Source organism: Mytilus trossulus, chromosome 3, assembly GCF_036588685.1.
Source record: "Mytilus trossulus isolate FHL-02 chromosome 3, PNRI_Mtr1.1.1.hap1, whole genome shotgun sequence".
Taxonomy (NCBI): domain Eukaryota; kingdom Metazoa; phylum Mollusca; class Bivalvia; order Mytilida; family Mytilidae; genus Mytilus; species Mytilus trossulus.
The window spans coordinates 39,877,905-39,903,106 of NC_086375.1; the positions used below are offsets into that span (position 1 = coordinate 39,877,905).

General features: G+C 31.2%; 2 protein-coding genes across 2 annotated transcripts; one reads left to right on the forward strand and one right to left on the reverse strand.

Annotated features, from left to right (window-relative positions):
* The first annotated feature begins 1,539 nt into the window (after nt 1–1,539).
* Nucleotides 1,540–16,277, forward strand: LOC134711462 (uncharacterized). Its single transcript, XM_063572064.1, has 9 exons — nt 1,540–1,635; nt 3,971–4,045; nt 5,160–5,207; nt 6,019–6,073; nt 7,462–7,551; nt 9,534–9,597; nt 11,143–11,209; nt 13,249–13,366; nt 15,273–16,277. The coding sequence occupies exons 1-9, from the start codon at nt 1,584–1,586 to the stop codon at nt 15,367–15,369; spliced, it is 666 nt and encodes a 221-aa protein (XP_063428134.1). The 5' UTR covers nt 1,540–1,583; the 3' UTR covers nt 15,370–16,277.
* LOC134711461 (EF-hand domain-containing family member C2-like) lies at nt 16,144–24,765 on the reverse strand. Its single transcript, XM_063572063.1, has 10 exons — nt 24,607–24,765; nt 22,694–23,033; nt 22,242–22,465; nt 21,439–21,795; nt 21,012–21,150; nt 20,053–20,361; nt 19,254–19,450; nt 18,210–18,541; nt 17,438–17,530; nt 16,144–16,580 (listed from the first exon to the last, which is right to left on the reverse strand). The coding sequence occupies exons 1-10, from the start codon at nt 24,646–24,648 to the stop codon at nt 16,376–16,378; spliced, it is 2,238 nt and encodes a 745-aa protein (XP_063428133.1). The 5' UTR covers nt 24,649–24,765; the 3' UTR covers nt 16,144–16,375.
* Nucleotides 24,766–25,202: the final 437 nt, after the last annotated feature.

Here is a 25,202-nt window from a genome sequence, read left to right on the forward strand (position 1 = left end):
AACACATAAGAGTGCATAAAAAAATTCTATGAGATAGAATTTTGAAATGAATTGTGAGAAGATAGCTTTCATAATATGTTTTAAGAAAACAAAAAAAAACATGGTGTCACCGAACTTGTTTTCTTGTCACAAGTAAAAAAAAAATGTCCCTATCAGCCCAGTATAAATTTTGTACTAAAGAGTTATCTCCCCTTAAATGGCTCATTTAAAACTTGAAATGATTTGAAAAACCAAAAAGTTTGATATTTGTTAAAACATTTATTTCAATGATACAATAAATACAATAAATTAACAAGTTTTCTTTATATAAATAAACAGTCTAATCATTATATTGTAAATCTGTTTCCAAATTTGCTGATTTGGGCAAATAACTAGACCGATTGTGTTCTGTGATTGTACAATCCAAGATGGCGTTATACCATGCATCTACTTTCAATGATATCGGATATGTTCACTGCGTCGTTACTACAACCCCTTTCCCTTTCATAAATGTGACCTTCCGAATAAGGCTATTTACAGGATTTGTTATAATATGAGCAACACGACGGATGCCACATGTAGAGCAGGATCTGCTTACCCTTCCGGAGCACCTAAGATCACCACTAGTTTTTGGTGGATTCTGTTAACGTATTCTTTAGTTTTCTATGTTGTGTCAAATGTATTATTGTTTGTCTTTTTGACTTTTTCATATTAAAATAAGCCATATATATAACTTAACAGCGTTTTCAGTTTATTTTTGATTTATGAGTTTGACTGTCCCTCTGGTATCTTTTGTCCCTCTTTAAGATAGTCAATATAAACATTGTTAACATAGACACTTTTCAACGTATCTAAATTTTAAAGCCCAAATCGGTATGTCGAAAAAAACGTAATGGCATTGGAATATCAGAGTTTAAAATAGTTTCTATAGTGATCTCATACCGGTCATATCGTCAAAGAATTAGAACAGCTGAATTTAGAAAGTGTGTAGCCAAGTATTTTGCTAATATTAGTCAACACCAAATTGCACCTTTCCAACATACTAACCAGTTTGCTAGTGATGCGAGTCTATATATACTTCCTTCAACAGCATATATACTAGTAATCAAGAACCTTTTACTATGATTGCTTCCCGTAAACGCTTCTAAGGTTTTTATGATATCTCATGTATCCGTAGGCCCGTTCACATTCATCAGACAGAACTTCTTATATTAGCAAGAGCAATGACCCCCCCCCCCCCCCCCATCAATGCCCTTTTGATTTGATAATGATATGAAAATATTAATTATCTCAGTAAAATTATTAGGCTCCTTCGTATGACGGTTAACAAGTTTGTATTTTTTTTTAAAGAGACTGGTAATCTGCTAAGAACTTAGTTAAAGTTTTGCCTTACTGAACATTGTATAAAAACCGCACTGTGCCAAAAAAAAATAACGGGTCAACATCATCAGATCTTATCATAACAACTGTAATCGTTTTTATTACTGTACGTTGTTTCATAGTTTAGCTTAAAATATTGATATTGGTTTTATGATAGATTGTTATCGTAGTTGTGTCCCTTTGAACCGGAAGCTCAAACAAAAATCGTCTGCACTTCTTTGGAAATGTCTTTTAAAGTAGAAACACTTTTAGCTAGCTTGAAGGAAATACAACAAGGTTTGAAGTGCATTAACTATCTTTTTATATTTAGAATATAATGTCGAAAAAGGTAAAAATCACACTTCAGTTGGTGATTTAACCTGAGCCTGGGAACAGTAAGAGTAACCTGAGCTTATAAAAAAATAGTCAACATCATGGTCAATCACAAAAAAATCCAAAAAAACACCCACTCACAAAATAAAAAAAATAAGAATGAATAAATAACCACAGGAGTTTGAAATCCTATCCATAAGGGTGTTAAAATATACCAAAATCGACTTTCACAGTAGAGCTTCACTTTGAAATCCTATCAATAAAGGGGTAAAATATACCAAAGTCAACTATCACAGTAGCTGCAGAACAGTAGCTCTTAGGTCCTACATAAGGACCCATAGGTCGGCATATAGTAAAGTTTTAATATGGCATCTATTTGTCCCTTCTTACAAGCTTTATATATAATACATGATACGAAAACATTTAAGGTTCATCAGAAAGAATTGAAAAATATGGCCGTGTTTTAACCTAAAAAATAACCGTGAGTACAGAGAAACTGGTACATCTAGGAAAGTTTTAAGGCATGGCAGGAACTAGATATATACAAGTTATATGAAGTCTACGTTTCAGAAAATTCACAACATTGATTATATGAGGGGAGCTTCTCAATCGTTTTCACTACTTAGTTAATTTTTGCACCTTCTGCAGGAACGAAAAAAAATGGATAGCAAAATCTAGAAAAGTTTATAATTTTCTGAAACATAAAATGCATTTAAAATTTATATATCTAGTTCCTGCCATCCCTTAAAACTGTTACAGGTGTATAGGTAAGTCTGTACTCAGAGTAAAATTTGGGGTGTAAATACGGCCATTTTAGCCAAAAGGTTATGATGAACCTTAAAAAATAAGATTGAATATTAAAAAAGCATACCTGCCAACTTTTCAAAGTGCCCATGGGGGTTTTACGTGCAAGGTGGCTCCTGCAAATCCTTCAAGGGGGCTTCAAAAACATTTTAATGTTCATTTTTGGCTTCTCCATACTGTTAAAAGTATATAGCCATTGCAAAATGTTGTTTTATTTAAAATTATGAACAAAATTGCTCTTTCAAAATTTCAATTTTGGGAGCCTCCATGGGGGAAATAGTGACAGTTGGCAGGTATGAAAAAGTTCAAAAGCACAAAAAAGGACTTGATAATGATCACTCTTTGTCAGATTGTCATGTATCAGCATGATCAGTGGGAAAAAAAGGTTATTCAAGTAAAAGCTATATATATATCAAGCTTGTCAGAAGGGACAAGTAAAAGTCCGGATTCCAGACATATCAAGCTTGGACAAGTAAACGCCTAGTCCAAATAAATATATAATGTCTTATGTCGTAGGAAGGTGTAAAAGCAAACATTTTAAATAGCCCTCCAAGACGTCATAGTTATTTGGACTCAGTAAACCACCATATCAAGCTTGTCCAGTGAGACACACATTTAAGTAAAAAAAACAGCATCAAATCTGCTTCAATTTTAATAAACAGTTTTGCACAGTTAAGAGACATTTTGGGACCAAGACAAACCAGTACATCCTTTTTCAACATCATTATGTTGCCTTCAGGATAATTATATGATAAATTAAAATTTTATTTAGCAAAGAATATCAATCATAAAAGTCAAAAAATCATATTTGATCATATCTGGACAAAACAAAACTTGATTGTGTTTGAAAATAAAACATTTAAATTCATTGAAAACAAAGCTAATTGTAGTAAGGAATAATTAATAATAATCAATAATTTATCAACACACAAGACCAGGATACAAACTAAATGAGTGATGACTGATAAGCCTTATGTGCAGTCTCAGACAAGTCTGGCATTGATGAAACACTGTTTATTCCCAGCATAGTCTCTGCTCAAAAAGAAACTGAAAGCCCCAAAACATTTTTTGGTGATGGTTCGGTAATTTGAAAATAACTAAATCCTTATGCATCAGAGGATACAAAAATCTGCCTGATCAGGTGTGTTTCACCAGAAAACTCTTTTTGTCTGCTATACAATCTAATATGTTGAAGCCTTAGCTGAGCACTTTATTTATTTTTTATAATATTTGTAATCATATGCAATTATACAAATTTTTGAGAAGTTGTTTGACTTAAATTAGAACATGGCAATTTCATCGAAACAACAGGAACAGGGTAATGCAAGTGTTGATGGTATATAATTTTGCTACTGGACATCATTCAGTGAGCAAATAACTCAGTCTTATCCATGTTTTCATACCAATGGAGTTATCATCAATTATGGGAATCTCACTTTTTGTTGCATATGAATGCAAGCTACAATTCCTAATAAGGTTTATTGAAATATTTCAGAAAAGAGTTATCTAGAACAAAAATTGAATGAAAGAAGAAACAGGAGAAGACAACTGGAACAAGAACTAGAAAGTGGTAACTGCTAATGACAAAAAATGAATGAATTATGTGATTCAGTTTAAAATTATATTGAACAGATAATATTCATGATAGTGCTTCATATTTTTGGTTACATTAAAAAGTAAAAACAAATGATTGTAAACTAAAATTTTCATACTTTAAACTTCTTCTCTTCTCACTGCTGCTGAAAAATATGAATTTTACAATTAGAATCTTATTCAAAACAGTGTGGTCCTGGCCATTGATTGAAGACCTAAATTATCCCATTGACTGGGACAGATTAGGTGAACGTTTGTCGGTAACAATCACTGCTCACTATGTACTTGTTAAAGACACTGAATCTGTGGGGTCACCAAAGGTTCTCAACACCTAAATAAAGCAATTCGAAAAACTAATCGGGAATAATACGATGTGTTGATTTATATCAATAATATAAATCAAAACATATAGGTTATTCCTGAATAATTTTTCGAATTATTTCATTATTAAGCGTTAAGAACCTTTGGTGACCCCACAGTTTAAATTCTATAATAAGTAAGAAGTGAGCAATGGTCGTTACCGACAAACATTCACCTAATCTGTCCCAGTCAATGGAATAATTTAGGTCTTCAATCAATGGCCCGTAAGGACCACACTGTTTTGAATATGATTCTAAGTGATTTTGACAGTTAAATGTTTTGACAGACTTACAATTGCAATTATGTTTAAGGGATAAATTGTATAATGTACATTTTCATTGATTCTCAAATCACTAGTTGAACATTTCATGAAAGCATTGGAAAGGTTATAAATTCAGAAATTATTTCAAATTTTTACTGTTTCTAATAAATGCAAATTGGTGAGTCTCGCTATTAAATAGCATTTAAAAAAACTTGGATCCTAATATCAGTGCATAGCTTATAGAATTGTAAAAATTGAACTTACTTTTTTTGTGTCCGTTCTTAAAAAGCTTGATAATAAATGCATGCAAAAATTTCTGAATTTTAATTTTAGAGTAATTTTTCTCAGCCAATGGCTCTTCTCTTATGATCAACACTATGTATATATGCCCTTATTCAAATACTTTACCAGCGTTTTTTGTTTTTTTAGGTTAACAGTATTCCTAAACATTTTGTTATTTTCATTTCAGTCAATGGAAAGTACTTGCAGATTAAAGATGTCCACACAAAAATGAATGGTATTTATAAATATATATATAAATTATTGTTAATTTCAGTAATTGGGGAATGCATACCTGCCAACTGTCACTATTTGCGGGGGATTTCCCCCATGAAGGCTCCCAAATTGAAATTTTGAAAGTGCAATTTTATCCCCAATTTAAACAAAACAATTAATTTTACAATGTCTCTATGCTTATAGAAGTATAAAAAAAAAGCCAAAAAACAACATTAAAATGTTTTTGCAGACCCCCTTGAAGGTTTTTTAGGACTATGACAGCCATCTTGCATGCAAAACCCCCATGGGCATTTTGAAAAGTTGGCAGGTATGGGGAATGTCACATAATTGTATAAAGCTTTGCATCAAATTTCTTCATTTTAAATTTGAAACATGTGTTCATTTATAGAGAAAAACTCTCAAGAAAAAGTCAGATTTTGAAGTGTCTTCAAAAAGTCTTAGTCTTAGTAAGCAATTTTTGATACATGTAGGTTTTTTTCAAATTTTCCTTATATATTGATGCTTAACAATGCATTCTGAGTCTTCTCTTATTTTTGTGGATACCAATTTATGTTTTTGAGGATAATTTTGATTTCAACGTTAAATATAGCCAGAACATTTAGGAACAATAATGAATGCACAGTATCTGAATATAAGACATTCTATTTTAAAGAACTTCTATAGACATGATAGAAATCTGTTGTCACTTGGTTATACATTTGTGAATGTATTATTAATCATTTACTAGTATATAAAATAAATATGATGTTAATTTGTACTAATTGGTATTATGAATTATATGCAAATTTTGACACTGCTGTTTTATATTGTAGAAACCCTTAAAGTTGCACAGCATAAAGTTTCTCAGACACAAAGTCTTGCTGATAGGTAAAATTAATGGAGTGTTTGTATGAGAATAAGAAAAAAGAGCACACTCTAAAAACACAAAAGCCTTGGCATAAAGTTAAAAAGAAATGGGTATACATGTTATAGATAATGCATGCATATTTAAAGGTTTTTCACGTCATAAAACACACTTATGGGTGTCAGGATTGATCAAATAAAAGACCTATGTAAGAGAGTACTGACTGCCTTAGAGGGTATCTGCTCAAGTCATGTCTCAGTGATTCCCTATATAATTAACCAAAGTATTCTCACAAAAAAGGGGGGGGGGTCGGACACATCTCGTAAATCCACCTCTGAAATTTTATTTGTTGATCATTTGATAGAGTAAAAAGTAAAATATAGATGTAAAGAGTTAAGAACTGATACATGTACAAGGTGAATAGGAACTCTTAAACATGTACACTGTTGTCTGCTCTATGGTTGGGTTGTTGACCCTTTGACACATTTCCCATTTCCTTTCTCAATTTAACACAAACACGAATATCAATGCATGTAGGTTTCAGTATGATTTACTATTCAGTGTGAACATGGTGAATCAATAAGATTTTCATCTCACATGTATGATAATATATCCTTTTACTATCAATGCGATAAATAAGCAAAACTTCACATTATTTGATTTTGTTTAAATATCTATCATAGATGCCAGGAACTTAAAAAAACAAAAACAATTAGCAACAACAAACTATCAAACAAATTAAATGTTGAAGTAAATTATTGTTTGCTTTTTTATCAAAAATATCATAACTGCCTTGAAGCATATTTCATTGAAACATGGTATTGTTTGGATTGATTCTTCGAAAGAATGACCTATCATTCTGAAAGAAAATAACTCCATATATCATAGGTATATATTGTAGAGATATGTTAAATACTGTATGGCAGGACAGATCTCCACATACAAAAGAGATATGCCAGATAAATGCTTGACAGTTTTTAATCTTATTTTTTTCTACATTAAGTTGGGATTTCAGTTTTAAGCCATTTATACTTATGTAAGATTGTTAATCATGCAACTCCTTGAGAATGTACTGACTGAATTATATTTAGCTTGAACAGAATATTCTCCAACACATTTGTGCATCTGTTATCATTGTTTTTTTAATTTTATTTGAGTGATTTAAAGGGTTTTCCATAAAAGAATATGATATCAGCCATTTTAAGTTAATACATTATTTATAGTCACCAAACACCACAAATTTTCCTTGTAAGACTGATGCATTTTGTATTTGTTATATTGACATCAAAATTGTGACTTTGCAGCAAAGCAATTGTAATACCTTAAAGTTTCGTAAGTAAGTTTTTATTGAAAACTCTCTCAAAGTACAGCTTCATAATTGTAACTAAATTATCTAACTTTCTTCTTTTAGTTTGGATGATAGGAATGAGTATTACAAAAAGAGTATAGAAGATTTTAACCAGAAATTAAATGTTGAGAAAAAGAAGCAAATGGAAGAAGTGTAAGTTTGATGAATTAAAGAATTCCCATTTTTTAGTTTTCATTCATTGTTTCAGTGACTTATGTTTTAATTTAGAATTAAGATAACAAAAATCCTGGAACCTTTTTAAAAAAAAAGGAAGCTGTAGTGCCATGTCAGAACCACCGAAAATTGGCATGAAAACTGGCAATCTTGGTCAACATAGATAGCATTTGAAGGCACCTGTCATATGCTGCAAAACTATCAGTATACAGCAAAAAAACTATTTTATTTTCTGTACATTATATTCAATTTAAAATTATCTTCTACTTTTTCTCCGGGTAACATTGCTTTAGAGTTTCACATAAACATTTATACAACATACAAAGAAAATGTAGTAGAAAACATTAAAACAATCTCTAGTGCTGAAATTGTATTTTATTAAAAAAGTATGTGTCATACAATTGTATGCAGATGTTTTCATGGTTATATTTCAAGCTTAGAATTTAGTTTTCATGTTGAAGTTCTCTTGACGGTCAAGAAATATGCCATACCAACTATTTCTGCAATTCTGTCAAAATAAATCAATATCTGATCAAGTTAATTATCATCATGTGTGAATCATATACTGACCGACTTTAGAAACTCAACACTTGATTATTTTTGTGTTATTTTTGAATGAATGTGTCTCAGTCAAAAGCGATGACTGCATGTTACAAACACCAAAATAATTGTCAGAAAGGTCAACAAATTCTGTCTGACATGTTTTGGGTTCTGTTTTACACCTTCTGGTTTTGCATTTGTTCAACCCATTAATTGGTTTTGGCAATTATGCGGTTGGAACTTGAGGGCTTTTAAGGTTTTCCTTCAGTCGATTATTTGGAAATTCAGTTGATGGGAAACATTTATGGCATGAATCTGTACTCAATGGCACTTGGCAATTTGCTTAGCAGTTGACGTTGCGGCCGTAACCATGTCTGGCAAATGACGTTGCGTAATCAAATTCTGTTGACGTTTCATGGTAACTAAACGTTTATCTGTTCATTGATGGTCAGCAACAAATCTTGTCTACTTGTATCGTTGTCGGAAAGACAGTAAGACGAGTTTCTGAAGTCATACAGTATGGTTGCAGCACGTTTATGTTTTGATGTTTGCAGTATTCTTAAGGGGTAATTCAGTTTTTTGTTCCTCAGTCTTGGTAAAATGGAGATGCAACATTTTTAAACTGGTTTATGTGAGGCAAAGGATTGAAAGAACTGTTTCACAAAGCAAAACAACTGAAACAATCTTTCATTATACCCCTGCTTTAAAAAAAGGGGGGTATACTGTTTTACCTCTGTCTGTCCATCCGTCAGTCCGTCCCTCAGTCAGTCCGTCAGTCACTCTGTCCCATGAATATTTTTCGTCGCATTTTTCTCAGGAACTACAATACAAGGATTTCTGAAATTTGGTTTCAGGATTTATATAAGTCAGCTATACCGTGTAATGCGTTTTCAGATTCATCACTTGCCAAATTCCTGTTTACCGAACACTTGCATACTTTTACACTATTTATATTATCCACTTGTGGCGGGGGTATCATCAGTGAGCAGTAGCTGGCAGTTTCACTTGTTGGTCCAAAATTTCGCTTTAAGAAATTTGTGCGCCTTCAAAAATTCGGTTTGTTCAATAACCACAGGTAAGTCAGATTTTGATTTTTTGTACGGAGAAAGAAGTATCTTATGCATGCAAAGTAGTTGTAAGAAAATCAAACAAGATTTGGTAATTTTTTTTTAACTAAATGAGTGTTGCGTTTCTAAAGTCGTTCAGTATAATAGCTTGTTTTTTTAAATCTAATTGTGTCATTTCTATGACAAGAGTAAGTAAATCACTTTTTTAATACTGGGTATATATATTGAGTCATTAATCTTCCTGTCTTATTTACGTAACTGAATTCTTTAGTTCTCTTCAATATTTCAATGTGTGGTAAGATGTACAATTTTTAATCGATGTTAGATAGTATTTTTTTAATCTATTTTTTTCAGGACACAGTTTGAAGAGAATTTGTCACAGGTGTCAGATTATTTATGCTCAGCAAGGACAGTTTTTGTAAGTTTTATATAATGGAAACTAAAGGCACTGTCACAAATTTTACAGCGTATTCCAAGATCCACAAAAATTTGTTTTCCAATAAATCAAACAGATATTAAAAAAAATTCTATGTTTGACTTCCCCAAATCATTGATATTTATTTAGTTACAGGGTATAGCAAGATCAAATAAGTGTGTTTTTGTTGTATATATACACTATCATTCAACAATAAAAGAGTCAATTTATGAATACATGTATACATATGCTTTGTTTTTACAAAGTGCACATACAACCAACCAAAAAAAAATTTGTAAGGGTTCCGCGGAACCCAGTGTCTCGCCTACTTTTGCTGAAATTCACAGGCTCAACAAAATGAGGAAAAAAATCAATAAAAATATTCCTCTTGATACTATCTTTTGATTTTAAGAAGCTTCTGTCCAAGTTTAGTAAAAATCCAGGATAGTTTATGAATCTAATAAATGTTTAAAAACTTTTAACTGCAGACTGTACATGTAATGTTAACTGGAAGAAAACTTAGTCCATTTATAAGTAAAATACATATACACAGGTACAAAATATTATCAAAATTTCCTTCTAAATACTAGCTTATGATCTTAAACAAGCTTCTGTCTAAGTTTGGTACAAATTAAAAGTAGCAAAAGAAAGTATTTTTTTTTTTTTAAATTTAACCACAGAGTGAACATGTTATTTCCTGGCAGAAAATCTAAGTCCATTTAAAAGTAAAATACGAAAAAAATGGATTTACTTTTTTACAAAATTTCCTTATGCATATTATCTTTTGATCATAAACTAGCTTCTGTCTAAGTTTGGTACAAACCCAGGATAGTTAAAGAAAGTTATAATAATTTTAAAAACTTGAACCACAGATTGAATGTAATGTTTCCCCGCAGAAAAACTAAGTCCATTTATAAGTAAAATACGGAAAAAATGGAATTTTATTTTTACAACTTTTCTTCTGGATACTATCTTATGATCATACACAAGCTTCTGTCCAAGTTTGGTAGAAATCCAGTGTAGTTTAAGAAAGTTATTAAAATTTTAAAAACTTTAACCACAGAGTGAATATTTGTGGACGCTGCCGACGACGACGCCGACGGAAAGTAGGATCGCTTAGTCTCGCTTTTTCGACTTAAGTCGAAGGCTCGACAAAAACCATACATATTTACCGGTATATGCAATGCTGTGTTGTAATGGATTTTTACAACTTTTGTTGGGGTACATCAAATTTTCATGTATATGTATTATCATCTTTGAGTATGCATATTAAAGTTAGCATTATAGAATTTGTTTAGGGCTATTCCATTTAAACATAGATCAACCCCCAGGAAGGCATTTTGAAACCACTTCTAGTGGTGGGTGCCCTTTTCAAAGTTTTGATGAGAACAATCCTTCAAAATTTGTAAAAATGCTTCTCTGGGTGGCTGCCCTATTGTCATAGTGCCTTCCTGGGGGTTGATATATGTTTAAATGGAATAGCCCTTAGTAATATTCTATTAATGAAGATACATGTAGTTGTAAGATGTTTTATACTTTCTTATACAGACAGATGAAAATTTACAGAATTGTTTGACTGAAGCAGGGAATATAGAAAAGAAACTTCACGAAAAAGGTATACATGTATATGCATAAAGTTTATCATTAAATGCTCTTAATCCTATAGATAGTCTTATTGTCACTTTCAATTCAAGAAAGAAATGTAGAAATTGAAATGACACAAACATAACCAAGCTTTGTTTTTCAGCTTTATTTATACTGTAAACTAATTTATTTGGGGATTTTTATACATTGTATTTTATATTCTTTTTAATGAATTTCAACAGTAGAAAATTAGGATAACCGCAAATTTTCCAGTATATGTCAAAATTGATTCTACCCTAAACATGAATACTATATTTAATTATCTCGAAAATTACTTTTAAATAGCTAAATGTTTCAAAAAACATTACCCTAAACAATATGTTAGGTTACTGCTGTATTTAATGCCTGGGACAGAGAATCATATTGTTTTTTATACCCCCACTTTAAGCTTTAAAAACGGGGGGGGGGGGGCGGGGGGGGGGGTATACTGTTTTACCTCTGTCTGTCCGTCCGTCAGTCCGTCTGTCCGTCTGTCCGTCTGTCCGTCAGTCAGTCAGTCATTCCGTCCCATGAAACTTTCGTCACATTTTTCTCAGGAACTACACATCCACCCTTTCTGTAATTTGGTATCTACATTTATATATGTGAGCCATACCGTGTGATGCGTTTTCAGATTCATCACTTGACAACTTCCTGTTTACCGAACACTTGTATGATTTTACACATGATAGCCAAGTTGAAAATTTTTGTCACATTTTTCTCAGGAACCACAATACAAGGATTTTTGAAATTTGTTTTCAGAATTTATATAAGTCAGCTATACTGTGTGATGCGTTTTCAAATTCATCACTCGACAACTTCCTGTTTACCGAACACTTGTATGATTTTACACATGATAGCCAAGTTGAATATTTTCGTCACATTTTTCTCAGGAACTACAATACAAGGATTTTTTAAATTTGGTTTCAGGATTTATATAAGTCAGCTATACCGTGTGATGCGTTTTCAGATTCATCACTCGACAACTTCCTGTTTACCGAACACTTGTATGATTTTACACATGATGGCCAAGTTGAAAATTTTCGTCACATTTTTCTCAGGAACTACAATACAAGGATTTCTGAAATTTGGTTTCAGGATTTATATAAGTCAGCTATACCATGTGATGTGTTTTCAGATTCATCACTCGACAACTTCCTGTTTACCTAACACTTGCATATTTTTACACTATTTATATTATCCACTTGCGGCGCGGGTATCATCAGTGAGCAGTAGCTCGCAGTTTCACTTGTTGGATATGTGTTTTTGTACATATCTTCATTTGTCTAACTGGTAATGTAAGCATTAGCCTCCTAACTTCTTATTCCATACAGTCATTTGTGTATGCTTTCACATACTTGCATTTTTGAAAAGGTTGATTTCTTAACATTATTAAAGATCAATAAAAATAACCAGTTTTGAAGCAGAAATGCAATTTATTTGTGAAGATTTTCAATTAATTATAGAAATTTATATTGTTTTGTCATATTTTTAAGTACTACAAATTTTATTACAAACATAAACAGATTTTTTTTATTTCTAAGGGGAGATAACTCAGATAATGTTGCTTTGTTATGTTACAGGGAGAAAACAAGCCTACTTTGCTTAAATTTTCTGAAAGCATATACTTAGATTTATCTTTTAATATTTCATTTCAACACTATTATTCATGGTTGTATCTCTAGTTATGCTACTAAATGTAATGTTAAGAAAACAACAATCAATCAATTGTACTAATCTGACACATACTAATCCTTTATAAAAAATTGCCCAACCTGTGTCGCTTGAAAAGAAGTATGGCTGGTAGTAAGATGAACATTGTTCTTCTTAGAGAGTGATAATGTAGTATTTTCTAATGCCAATTTAACCAAAATGATTCTTTTTGTTTTATTTGATTTGAGTCTACTAGGTTACTTTAGACTTTCAGCAATTGTTGTATATTAATATAATTTATCAGTGATCTGATACTCAAAAATAATAATACAGCCTGAATTTTGAGAAAAATAGAATGATTCAAAATTTATCTTGTAGTGACAAGTTACCAGAACAGTTTACAAGGAATGGAGGCAGAATTTGACAAACTGAAAATAAATCCAAAACATGAACCATATTACAGTGATATACCAGTGGAATTAAGAAGAGATATGTGGTAAGATTAAGTATTTTTGACCTGACAGGGGTTGACACTAACTTTTGCAGGCACTAGCCCGTAGGGCTAGTAAAAATTATATTCAACTAGCCCTGTTCTGTGTCAGATGGATTTATGATATATATCTTAAATATTTATTGTGTTAACATTTTTAGTCAAACATTAACATTTGTATATTCCAGACCTACTTTAAAAAAAAAAATAGTTCCCAGATTAAAAATATATACTTCAAAACCATGACCAGGTTTATAGGGTGGTATTCAATTAACAAATAATCCTGCAGCATCAAATTAATAAATGAAAATGTTGAACTTAGCTTGACAACTACATGTATCTCACAGTCTCCACGGCAAACAGAATAATAGACCAACCACAAAGAAAGTGACAATCTCGTTTACATCAAAACAAATATGTGTGTTAACTCATCAACTAAAATAATCAAATTAAAAAAAACACAATGTTTTACATAAATAAGTTGACTTGTCCCCTTATTTTTACTTTTGGTTTCTGATGCCCAGTCTTCATGTTCCAACTGATTTGGGTCCTCCTGTTCTCGTTAATGCAATAAGACATGCATACATCTCAGTACGTGTAATGAGCGCTTTCTGATACCAATGGCTTAGCCTTGCTATCATCATCAGTTCTCAAAAAGAAGCTACATGTAATCACATGAATATTTAATATTATTACCGGAAATTTACTTTCGTTTCAGTCCATTGCAACTGTAATGATAAGTTCCGAGCAATACGAAAAGAATTATGACGACATGACAAACGCTCAATCAATAAAAACAAAGAAGGTTGAAAAGTTTTCATCACCACGTGTGCCTTTGGAGTAAAGGAATTTCAACAGAGAACCTTTTAACGCTCTATTTTAAGAACGAAAGGACATTTCCAATTTTAACTATTTACGCGACGTAATAGATAAGGGTAAACTACGCACGCAATTTAACAGGATCTCTGATGTGATTAATAATAAAATTATACAATAAAACCAAAATGTATATATATGCAGTCTGCAGTCTAATTAATATATATTTCAAAATCTTGAAACGTGGTGCATTCTGACTTTATAGGACGAGTAATCTTAGGCCGAGTTGACAATATATAGCAATTGGTTTACGGTAGAAATTTTACACTCCAATATCTGTATCGGTATGTAAATAAAGAGGTCGTGGAACCAGTGTAGACAATATTCGACGAAGTTGTCAGATATGACCGGCGTTTGGACTGTACTTTGCCGAAAGTACAACAGTTTGATGTTCAATGACAAATAAATTTACTAGCCCCTTGGGCTACCGCGCTGCGGACATTTACTAGCCTGACACAAAAGTTTCTAGTCTTGGGCTAGCGTTAGTGTCGAACCCTGCCTGATACTCAGCAGGTTATGTATCAATTCTGCATAAATACAATAGCAGCCAATGGGTTATTTATACAGGATTCATTGTATTATCTAGAGTGGTCATGTTTTTGGTTGCTAATACTCTGCTAACACACAGCATTAATGAGTTAGAGCAAAGACTGGTCATCTTTGAGTCTGAATAATGTGTTTGGGAAGAGTGTCTTTCTGTCTGCTGTAACCTTGTGACCTATCATGTTAATAAAACTGACTCTGTGTGTTGGTCTAGTAAAAAGCAGGGTCTATATCCATATCACAGTTTCATGTTTTTCTACTGAATATGCATTTTCTATGCCACTGGACGTTTTAAAAAAAGCCTCTTTCCACCTATTATACCAAATAATAATAAAACATTTGAAATTCAAATGCACACATGACATGCTATGTTGATAATGCTTCATAAGATCTAGAAGTTGCACAAAAAAACTTAATTTGTTTTCTCTAACACCATAACCTACTTGTTTACAGAAGTATGAACTGATTTATCTCATCTTCATCATATTTACAGGTTGTTTTTCCAGGATGAACATCACAAAGCAACTGATTGCTTACAAGGTATTCAAGGACAAATTGATAGTGCTAAGCAGCTGATAGAAGCAGTCTGATTTTGGTTGATTTTAGTTCATGACTATTCATATATGTTTCTGAAAAAGTGACATGTTTATAATACCCAAAATGTGTAAGTTCATCTTGATTTAAAAAAAATATTGGAAATTTCTATGAACTCTTAATATTTTCATTTATGAATTAAAACAAGTTATTAGGGAATTATTAGTTAGTCGGTAGACCACTTCATGCTTAAATTTTTTTAAGCCTTCACTACATTTTTACAAACTTTTTGGAAAGGGTCAAAGAATGTTTTTTTGTTCAGTATTCACCTTTTACTAGTATGTGTTCAATGTTACAATTGTTTTTATGGATGGGCAACCAATGATTTAGAGTATGATTCATCAGTACTATGTAGATAGAAAAGTACCAAGATATTAAACAGTAAGGGGATAAAAAATCCTTAATCTAGTTCAATGTAAAATTCCATGGTCATTTATGTGAAACACTGGCCACAATTTATTACTATTGTCTATAGAGAATGATTATCAATTGCTTTGATTTACAGGTTCTATATATTTTAGAATAATCAGTTTCAGTGTACAAATGAAATGTATTATTTTAATATGTGTGTGTATATCAAACAAGAATGTATTCCTCTTTTAAGTGGATGTCAGCTAATGGTAATCTGATTTTTTCTGAATATAATTTTTCATGCATAGTAATTGCCATATTTACAGTTATTTTCACTTTTTAAATGAGCAAACCATCTCTTATATATCTGTGATGGTCTCTTTCACCAAAGAAATTTAAAAGAAAAACAACTAAATCCATATACATTATATCTTTTATAAATAGTTCTCATATACTTTGTACAAATTCACTTTGTTATTAGACCACATGTCTAGTCATTATTTATTGTTGTAATTTTATCATGTTTGTTGATTATTAAACTGTTTTTCTGTTTGGTCATTTTTCAATTTCTTAATGATAATCAACAAAACTTAAAAACACATATCACAGATACTTCAAATTTTAAAATTGGTATTTAAAAAGTCTCATATTTTATGATGATTTTCCGAAAAAGTCTTCTAGTAGCACATTGTAACAGATTCTGGATACAGATATTTTGTTGCTCTGATTGGTTCCTTGCCACTGAGAATCATCAACGATTGGCTGGTATTGCATTGGTGGAACTGGTGCATCACGCCAGTTCATTTGATTGATGAGAGCTGCATACTGCACTTCACCACGTTCATTAGCTGGTGTCCTGTTAGAGAATAGTTATAATATATTACTACTGGTGACAATTGTAAACATTAGTGATTACTTAGCAATATTAATCATTTGAATAATAATAAGTTAATTATAATATTCATGTGAATTATCTCCCTTAGACTGTTAAATTTATAAAAAGATGTGGTATGATTGCCAATAACTCTTCAAAAGAGACCAAATGACACAGAAATTAATCACTATTTGGTCAAGATGGATTTAAACTTTGGCTTTTTATTCAGCTCACTAGTCAAAGTATGATTCATCTGACTTAAAATTTATCAGTTTATAACATGAGACAATTTGTGTATAGTAGTAGACAGTTGCCTGTTTATTTTTGTAATGCCATTACTCAGTTTTGTAGAGTGTCAGATCTAAAGCTTCTATATCTACATCTGTATTGCATTAATACACCAAGTTAAATAAAATTTTGATAATAAAATTGAGAATGGAAATGGGGAATGCATAGATTAATGTGTGTGCATGAATACTGATTACTGAATCACTTGCTATTTATTGTCTTGGTTGTCTTGTAAAATTGAAAGCTCAAAATCAATAGCACAATTATGCCCATGTTCAATTTACACATGTACACTGCATTGACTTAGAATGTAAACCTGAGTGTTTTTCAAAGACATCAAACACTTCAATACATGAAAAATATTTCAACAGATTTTTGTCTTTATTCTTATTTGTTTCAAATTTAAAATCTTGAGTGATAAAACAACACATTGTCGTGTGTTATTGGATGACAAGATGCATATATTTGATTCTATTTAACTTCCAATATTGACTTGTAAGTATTAAAACAACTACAAGTATTCCCAAGGTATGTGAAATAAACGTACTTACATAGCAATTCCTGCTCTCAATAAGTCATCTGGCAGTGGTACATGGTGGGCATGCAAAACAGTTCTTACTGTTTCAGGATCCAGGAAACCTTGTCTGAAAATAAATTATTTAATTTAATTTCTGAAAGTTGTAATAAGGTGCTTTGAGTTTTGAGAAATAAAAACAAGAATTTAAAAAAAAAGTATCATTCTTTTCAATCACTGTTATAAAAATTAATCGTCTTCCAGGCCAGCCCCTTTTTTACACTGTCTCAAACTCTCAATTTGTATTTAATAAAATTGGATTTATTCAATCAAATAAGAAGTAGGCCTGAGTACCACAAATAATTACAAAATGTGAATAAACTGAGATACTGGGTGTATACATGATGTACATGTATGTTATTGTTAATGAGAAAAACACAACAAAAACACCAAAATAAATATAGAGTGAAAGCATAATTTGAGGAATATCAAGCTGGATTTGACAATCATCTGTCAATTTTCTTTCTGAATGGTCACCAAAATATTTGTTTTTGTAGCTTTTCTGAAATATATAATTTCTTGTAGACATTTTGTTTAAGTAGTTTTTAGTATTTTTTAAATTCTGGCTGAGAATTTAGACTAGTTAGGTTTGGCTTAGAATTTAGAACACTAAAAACATAATTTGTTATGACTGAGGTTCAAAAAAATTATACAACACAGTTTTATAGCACATGTTTCTAGAACTGTTGCACAAAAATATACTGAACAACCTAATTTTGACAATTACATGTATACCAATAAATACTTACTTTCCCTGGTCATGTTGTTGGCAGTCTTCAACCAGTTTTGAAAAACCTTCATAGTTTCTCTTCCTTAATTGTTCTTGTATAATTGCAAATAATTTCCTAGAATCAATTGCATCTTCGGATGGTCGCTCACTGTAGAATCGGGCTAGTGTCATGATCTCCTGATCAGTTAATGATGAATCTACCTGTTTCAACAGTGATACAAATTGGTCATAGCCTAGAACTCCAGAACCCCCTGGGTCATTCCTCATGAAGAAAGATTTCACTTCATCTTTATTCTTTCCTACAGAGCCTCGTAATCTGTTAATTATTGATTCTATATTTGCTTTTGGAAACTGAAAAAAAATAGCATTTTTACATATTAAAGCATTTTAATCAAATGTTTTGACAAGAAATATAAAACAGGTAACATTCTATAAAAATTCAATATGGCAGCATTCAAACAACAAAAGAACATTTTTCAATATTTTTTCAGGCATTTCTACTATAGGTAGCCGGTGATCACCTAGAGTTGTTGCAATAGTTCTCACAAAGAGATTGAATGATTTTCTGTACACAAAACAATAAATCTAGCATCACCTACTATAATCATAAAGCAGCATGATAATTTATCAATGCTATGCTAAGGGCTTGCTGTTCCGTGTGAGCCAAGGCTCTGTGATGAAGACCGTACTTTGACCTATATAATGATAATGCCATAATGGTTTACTTTTATAAATTGTGACTTGGATGGAGAGTTGTCTCATTGGCACAAATACCGCAACTTCTATTATATTTAGATACATATACACCCCCACAGCACATGTATGTAGAGACAGGTATTACTGTCAAACAGGAGAAGTAATGTTAACCATATTTCTATAACCCACTAACCTTGATGTTAGTAAGCCCTCCAGTGAAAATTCTCCATCACCTTTATGCTCCCATAGGCTTTTGTATTTCATTACTACATGTAGTATAATATTTACACTTTTATATGTCATAAACTAGGTTTTTAATATTGAGTGTTTATATTTTGTAATTGAAAAAAACATTAAATGTAGTTACCTCTTGAGGACATTCTTCCATATATCTAAATGCATATTCATCAGCATCAATGAGTAAAAATACATGGCTATTGAAAATAACTCTAGAGCCAACGTACAAGTCAGAGCTAAGATAGTATTCTGACATTTGTGTACTGTATAAGGGCTGTTCTGGCTTCTTCACTCTAGACCTTTCCAGGAACTTTCCACCAATTATACCTGAAAAAAATAAAAATAAACGTAAATATGAAGGAGATGTAGATTCTACCATTGTTTTAAGTGTGATATGATATTTCTTTCATCAAAACAATTAAATTTGTAAAATTTTACTGTTGAAAGGGGAGATAATCAAGAAATATCTTATCACAGTACTATATTTGTTCATACATGTAGGACAGTAGATGCTTTTTACTTAAAAGGTTGTAATTAATATGCATGCAAATTTTTTTCCCCTTTTCAAAGGATCTGCAAAAAAAAATTGTTTTTTTCTGGTATTGTCCTCTTCTTAACTGACATCACAATACCAAAGTCAGAGGAAAGCAAAAGAATTTTATATCATAATTAAAAAGAAAAGACCATCAGAGAGAAATTAGAATAAGCTAGCAACATAAGTATTTACAATGTACCAAAAAATAAAGAAACAAAATCATTTTTGACATTTTTTTTATTTTTATTAATATGGGTTTTTAAAAATAATCAGCATAAAATTTACAAAAGCAAAATTACTTTTACAATTTATTTTTCATAAATTTTTTTTTTTTCCTTTTTTCTTCTGAAAGTAAACAACCCTTTTCAAAACCAAAACTCTGACATTTTCTCACCTGAGTTCCTCACTGGTGGTTCAAAGACAAGAATGGTATCATCTGACAAGAAATAAGATATGATAAATCTTCTATCTTGATCAATTGGCTTGGAGGTGTCCATTCTAGCCAAGAATCTAAGAACGTTGCTGTCTAAACCACGACGATCTTTCTCCATGAATTTGATGAAGTCTCGTTTTGGAGGTTTAGGCAGCAGACCCATACATGAACATAATGAATCTTCTTCACTTCCCCATCCATTGTATGGTGGCCACTGTCGTTCGACGCCTCCATATCCTCCCTTCTTATAACTAACGGTATTGAAGTCCTCTAAAGGAAAAAAAAGAGTAACAAATTAATTTGTATTCATAACACTACATGTAGGTTCATCATCTAGATTTGCCAAAAATACTTTTTGGAGAATAAAGTAAAGATGATTTTCTTCAGGATATTAAATCAAGATATTTCAACATAAATTTTGTATACATCACATTTCTCAATAATTTTAAGTTTTTACTTTCTATGTTTAATTTTATAATACATGCATCTCAATTAGCCGTTTAATAATCTTACGGACTCATTGTTCTTACCCAAAAATGAAAATAATGTCACATCATTGGTTGAATTTCTATTGTTGATATTGTGTAAGTTTGTTGACATAAAATGGACTTTTTGATAATAAACTGATCAGATTTTATTCTTACTTTGCAATTTCGTTTGCAAAACAATGTCTCTCGACATCTTACCCCTGCTTTATACTTTCTGACATACTTAAATATATGGTCATATATGTTTTAATCAGGACAACAAGTAAAAAAGTCTATCAAATTATTTTTAAACAACTTTTAATTATTTACAACTGATTGCACTGTAAATATTTTCAACACTTATTCATCTGTTTAATATGGGAGATAACTCCATTTGCAATAAGTTTGGTTGAGAGTTATGACCTGTATATTAAATTCATTAAACATAATTACCAATGCCAAATTTGGTTCTGTAATATTCTTTTGTGAAGTCATCTAAATCACATATAACGTACTTCCTTCCCCAGACATTCAACACAGAGCCTAATGTTAGATCACTGTCCTTATAGAAATCTGTGCGAACTGCTCCAGTCTGAAACAAACATATATATATATACATACATTGTTACTGTATGACAAAGTTTTAAGAGTGGACAGATATACATGTAAGATACAAGCTTAGTTTGATATTCTGTTTAATTTTGTGATTGAGGATTGCATAATTTTAAAATATAAGCCCAAATTTTATCAGAAGTTTACATTTTTAAAAGTAGAGATAATTATGTGTAATAAAGAAATTTTAAATGGTACACTTGCTTCCCTTTTCAGAATTCAGAACCATAAACAAATTTAGCTGATTCAATGGTCACCAAAATATTACCTTCAGACTGTCCAGAATATATCTTCCTCCATGACCAGTTGGCCCAAATACATTAAGTACTGTTCTGTCTGTAACTTCTCCAGGTTGTCTGAGAGTTTCAATATTCTTAGGTAATTTTCCTCGTTTGAGAAACATTGGTGCAGCATCTCTACCAGAATTTGGTGAGATTACCTCCCTTATTTCAATTGTATCATCAGCCAAGAAGTAATGTAGGATCATTTCTCGTGGATCACCAAACATGGAATCGGTGTCGTCCCAGTAACAGAAGAAACGTAGAACCTGTCTATCATGGTCGAGGAATTGTTTGAGAGTGTCATGTTTCTCGTATGGTCTTAGAGCTTGCATGCTTTCATCCATCTGTAATGATAAAAAAAAAAATGTTTTATCAAGGTGGTCAATTATAATTGCTAGATCATGATTAATAATAAAACACAGCTTAATAAAAAATATGAACCTTTAAAAGCCAACAAGAAAACTCTTTAAATTTTGTTTAAAATAACATCAAAAACTAAAAACAACACATGTCTTCCTAGTACATGTAAGGGGAATAAGCCATAACAAAAAATAACAGCAAAATACAGTATACATTTGTAATACAATACTTATAATATTCCGTAAATTTGTTACTTACTATGGGGTTTGTGGAATTACCTGAACCAGGATTTCTCATACATTTGTATCATTAAAAAATTGAAATTCTATCAAGGATATACATTTTATAACTATATATTAAAACACATGAAAATGAATATGATAAAAAAGAGTTTACATCTTCATGTGTTATAATCATTATATAAACTTACAGATTTTCTGTACTTTGTGTATGGATCTGCTGGATTTTCATCTGGAACATTCACTTTTACACCAAGTTTTCTCAGGAAATTTCTTGTAAATTCATCACAATTCGTGATTTTGAATACTTTAGAATAGAGGCTAATTTCCTTTCCTACATTAAAGTCCTCAATGGTGTAAAATTCATCATCATTTGGTGGTGGTTTGGGTACCCTGTGTCTTCGGATGAGTGTTCCTTTGAAAATAAGTAACATACATTATGGTTTGAACTTTGAGCACTAAAAATTCACACTGTGGAATTAGATTTTTTTTTAATTATTGTACATGTGAAGCTGAAAATGTCTTATTTTGTATGTTACAAAAAAATGTACCTCCTTCTCTCTTTAAGATTTTTCTCTGGTCTTGAAATTTTATCTTAGAAATAAATAAAAACAAACAGCCTTTTTTTACATTCTTTGTTTACCTTGTGGAATTTGACTGTTCTTTGTTCTTGGTTCAATGACCTGGATAGAATCATCTTCAAGGTAGAAGTAGATTTTACAGTTTCTAACTCTGAATTGTTCTTCACGCTTCTCATGCACAGCTTCTTGGAAAAAAGCATCAAAGCACATGACCTGTCTATCAAATGCTACCCAGGCTGGTAAATTGGAACCATTTCCTCTTGGGAACACACTGCTCCTTGGTTTGACCTTTTGTCCTCTGAGGAGTTCACCACCAATTCCTGGCCTCTCCTCCCCAACCATCATAGTCACATCATTTTTAGTATCAAAGTGATGGGACAGGTGGTATTTTGATTTACCAAGCTGAAAAATTCAAAATCTTCTATCAAACTTCATTATTTAAATAATTAGAAGTTATATACAAGTATTTGAGGAAACTGAAAGAATTAAAATTTATAATTAAATTGTATTCTTTAAAAAAGATAACTGTTTATTCCAGGGAAAAAATAAAGAGTAAAAGAACCAGAAGAAAGGTCAATGTCGAGACTTGAAGCTTTTAATTTTCAAAATTAATTGTCAGTTAACAAAAAAATACAATTAAAAGCATCAGATGTTTAATTTTTATTAAAGCTGACCTTCTTATAAAATAAAATGGGTTCTGTTTATTATATTCTGATTTATACTGAAACACAACTTCATTTTTTAATTTGAAAAAAATCTTTTTATAATGTTTTAAATATAAACATGGATTAAGAAGCTATGTACATGCAATTCATGTATATCATTGTATAAAATTATAATTGTTAGTTTTTGCATGCAAACAGCTCTGAAATAATGATTCCTCTGTCACTGTGCATGCTGCTTCTCTGTAAGTTTTAATCCTAAATCGTATATCTAATGAATAAATATGTTTATAGTATCAATGAATGAAACATAAAACATTTTTTTCTATGTCTGATCTGAAAGAATACAAAAAATTATTACATAAATGTTAACAAAATAGCTTTTCATGCCAAGTGCTGCTGATATATATATATATGTTTTTGTGAACGTTCCATTTTCTAATCATCTAGTCTCACTTTACCCTTACCAATACATCCATCATCTTTTGTCTATGCTTTATATCCTAAATGGAATCAGTTTAAAATATATGTATAAAACAAAATGTTAAGACATTAGAACAGGTAGACGTCCAAGAATTTTTAAAAAATAGCCTAGCAAGACTTCAATACTTTTTGGACTAGGTTTGTTTTAAATTGGGTTTTAGGAATAGTTACATTCAGGGTAAGATTTGTATAGCTTTAAACTACTTGGGACTGAAAGTAAATATAATTGGACTATAGTGCATTTTCACTAAATATTTAGATGTGGCAAAGCAAACACTTTCGTGACACAATGTCATATGACATTGATTTTTCTCAAAAGGCCCCTTTATCAAGGGTAGCTCATTAAAAAAAACAAAATTAGAAAGTCTTCTATTGGCACATAGATGTACACGTTATGTACATGTATACAGTAATCTATGAATCGGAGTATGCATGAATATGATCAGCATAAATAAAAATTTTAAACAAATGTAATTATTACTGTGACGGCTTAACATAAGCATCATGACATCTGAAATGTACAGAAAATACTAGAATTCGAAAGTTGTATATGCACCCAAGTCTTTATAATTTGCTGAGACACCTCTTGCTGTCTTGTCAATCTCGACGATGCTATCTCATAATTTCTCGTTTAAAACGATTACACATCAAATTCATATGTTTATTTCTAATGATTACATAGGTGAACATATCAAAACAACCTAAGAAAGAGAAAACAACCAGTTTTATGACATGTATATAATGTATGAACAGATGATGTACAAAAATGTAGCCTTTCAAATCTCCAATAATTGTAAATCTTAGACGATAAGTCAATATTAGTCACTTACATTTTTGTTAAAAGAGTTTCCTGGAAGAAATGGCAGTGCCATGTTGTCAGTTTACCGTCTGAAGTCTAAGTTGTAAACTGTTTATTCCCCCACTATACAACACTTGCAACCAACACAGACCGATGTTAGTTTATCTGTTGTCAAGGAGGCAAATTAATGCGCGTTCATAGAAACAGCAATATATATGTATGATTTTATTGAAAATGAGATATTGTTTAACATCAACAAACAAACTAATTAATGTGTTGTTAATTATTCTTAATCTACAAGAAATTTGAATAAAAACGACATCAAATTATAAAAACGGTAAAGTGGTCGACAGGAAATTATTACACACAAGGGGGAATAACTGAAATCAACCAAAGCGACTGCGTTACTGTCGACTGTTATCGCGTTTTGCTGATAGCTAGTGCATTATATTTACATCTTTTCAGGATAATTCTTAATTAAGTTTTTTTTTTATTTCTGTCGGTTGGAAAGTGAACATTGTATAGGGTGGCAGAGGCTTTTCTTCTTGAACTATTGTTATATTGTTTTCCGAAAGAAAAAACATCGAACAATGTTTTTTTTTTATCTAAAATTACCGGCCAGTAAAG

Coding starts and splice junctions, on each gene's coding strand:
- LOC134711462 (XM_063572064.1), top strand. CDS start 1,584: ATGTCTTTTAAAGTAGAAACACTTTTAGCTAGCTTGAAGGAAATACAA. Junction 4,046..5,159: donor GGAACAAGAACTAGAAAGTG/GTAACTGCTAAT, acceptor TTTTCATTTCAG/TCAATGGAAAGTACTTGCAG. Junction 13,367..15,272: donor GAATTAAGAAGAGATATGTG/GTAAGATTAAGT, acceptor TCATATTTACAG/GTTGTTTTTCCAGGATGAAC.
- LOC134711461 (XM_063572063.1), bottom strand. CDS start 24,648: ATGGCACTGCCATTTCTTCCAGGAAACTCTTTTAACAAAAAT. Junction 22,466..22,693: donor GAACAGTCAAATTCCACAAG/GTAAACAAAGAA, acceptor TTATTTTCAAAG/GAACACTCATCCGAAGACAC. Junction 21,796..22,241: donor ACACAAAGTACAGAAAATCT/GTAAGTTTATAT, acceptor TTATCATTACAG/ATGGATGAAAGCATGCAAGC.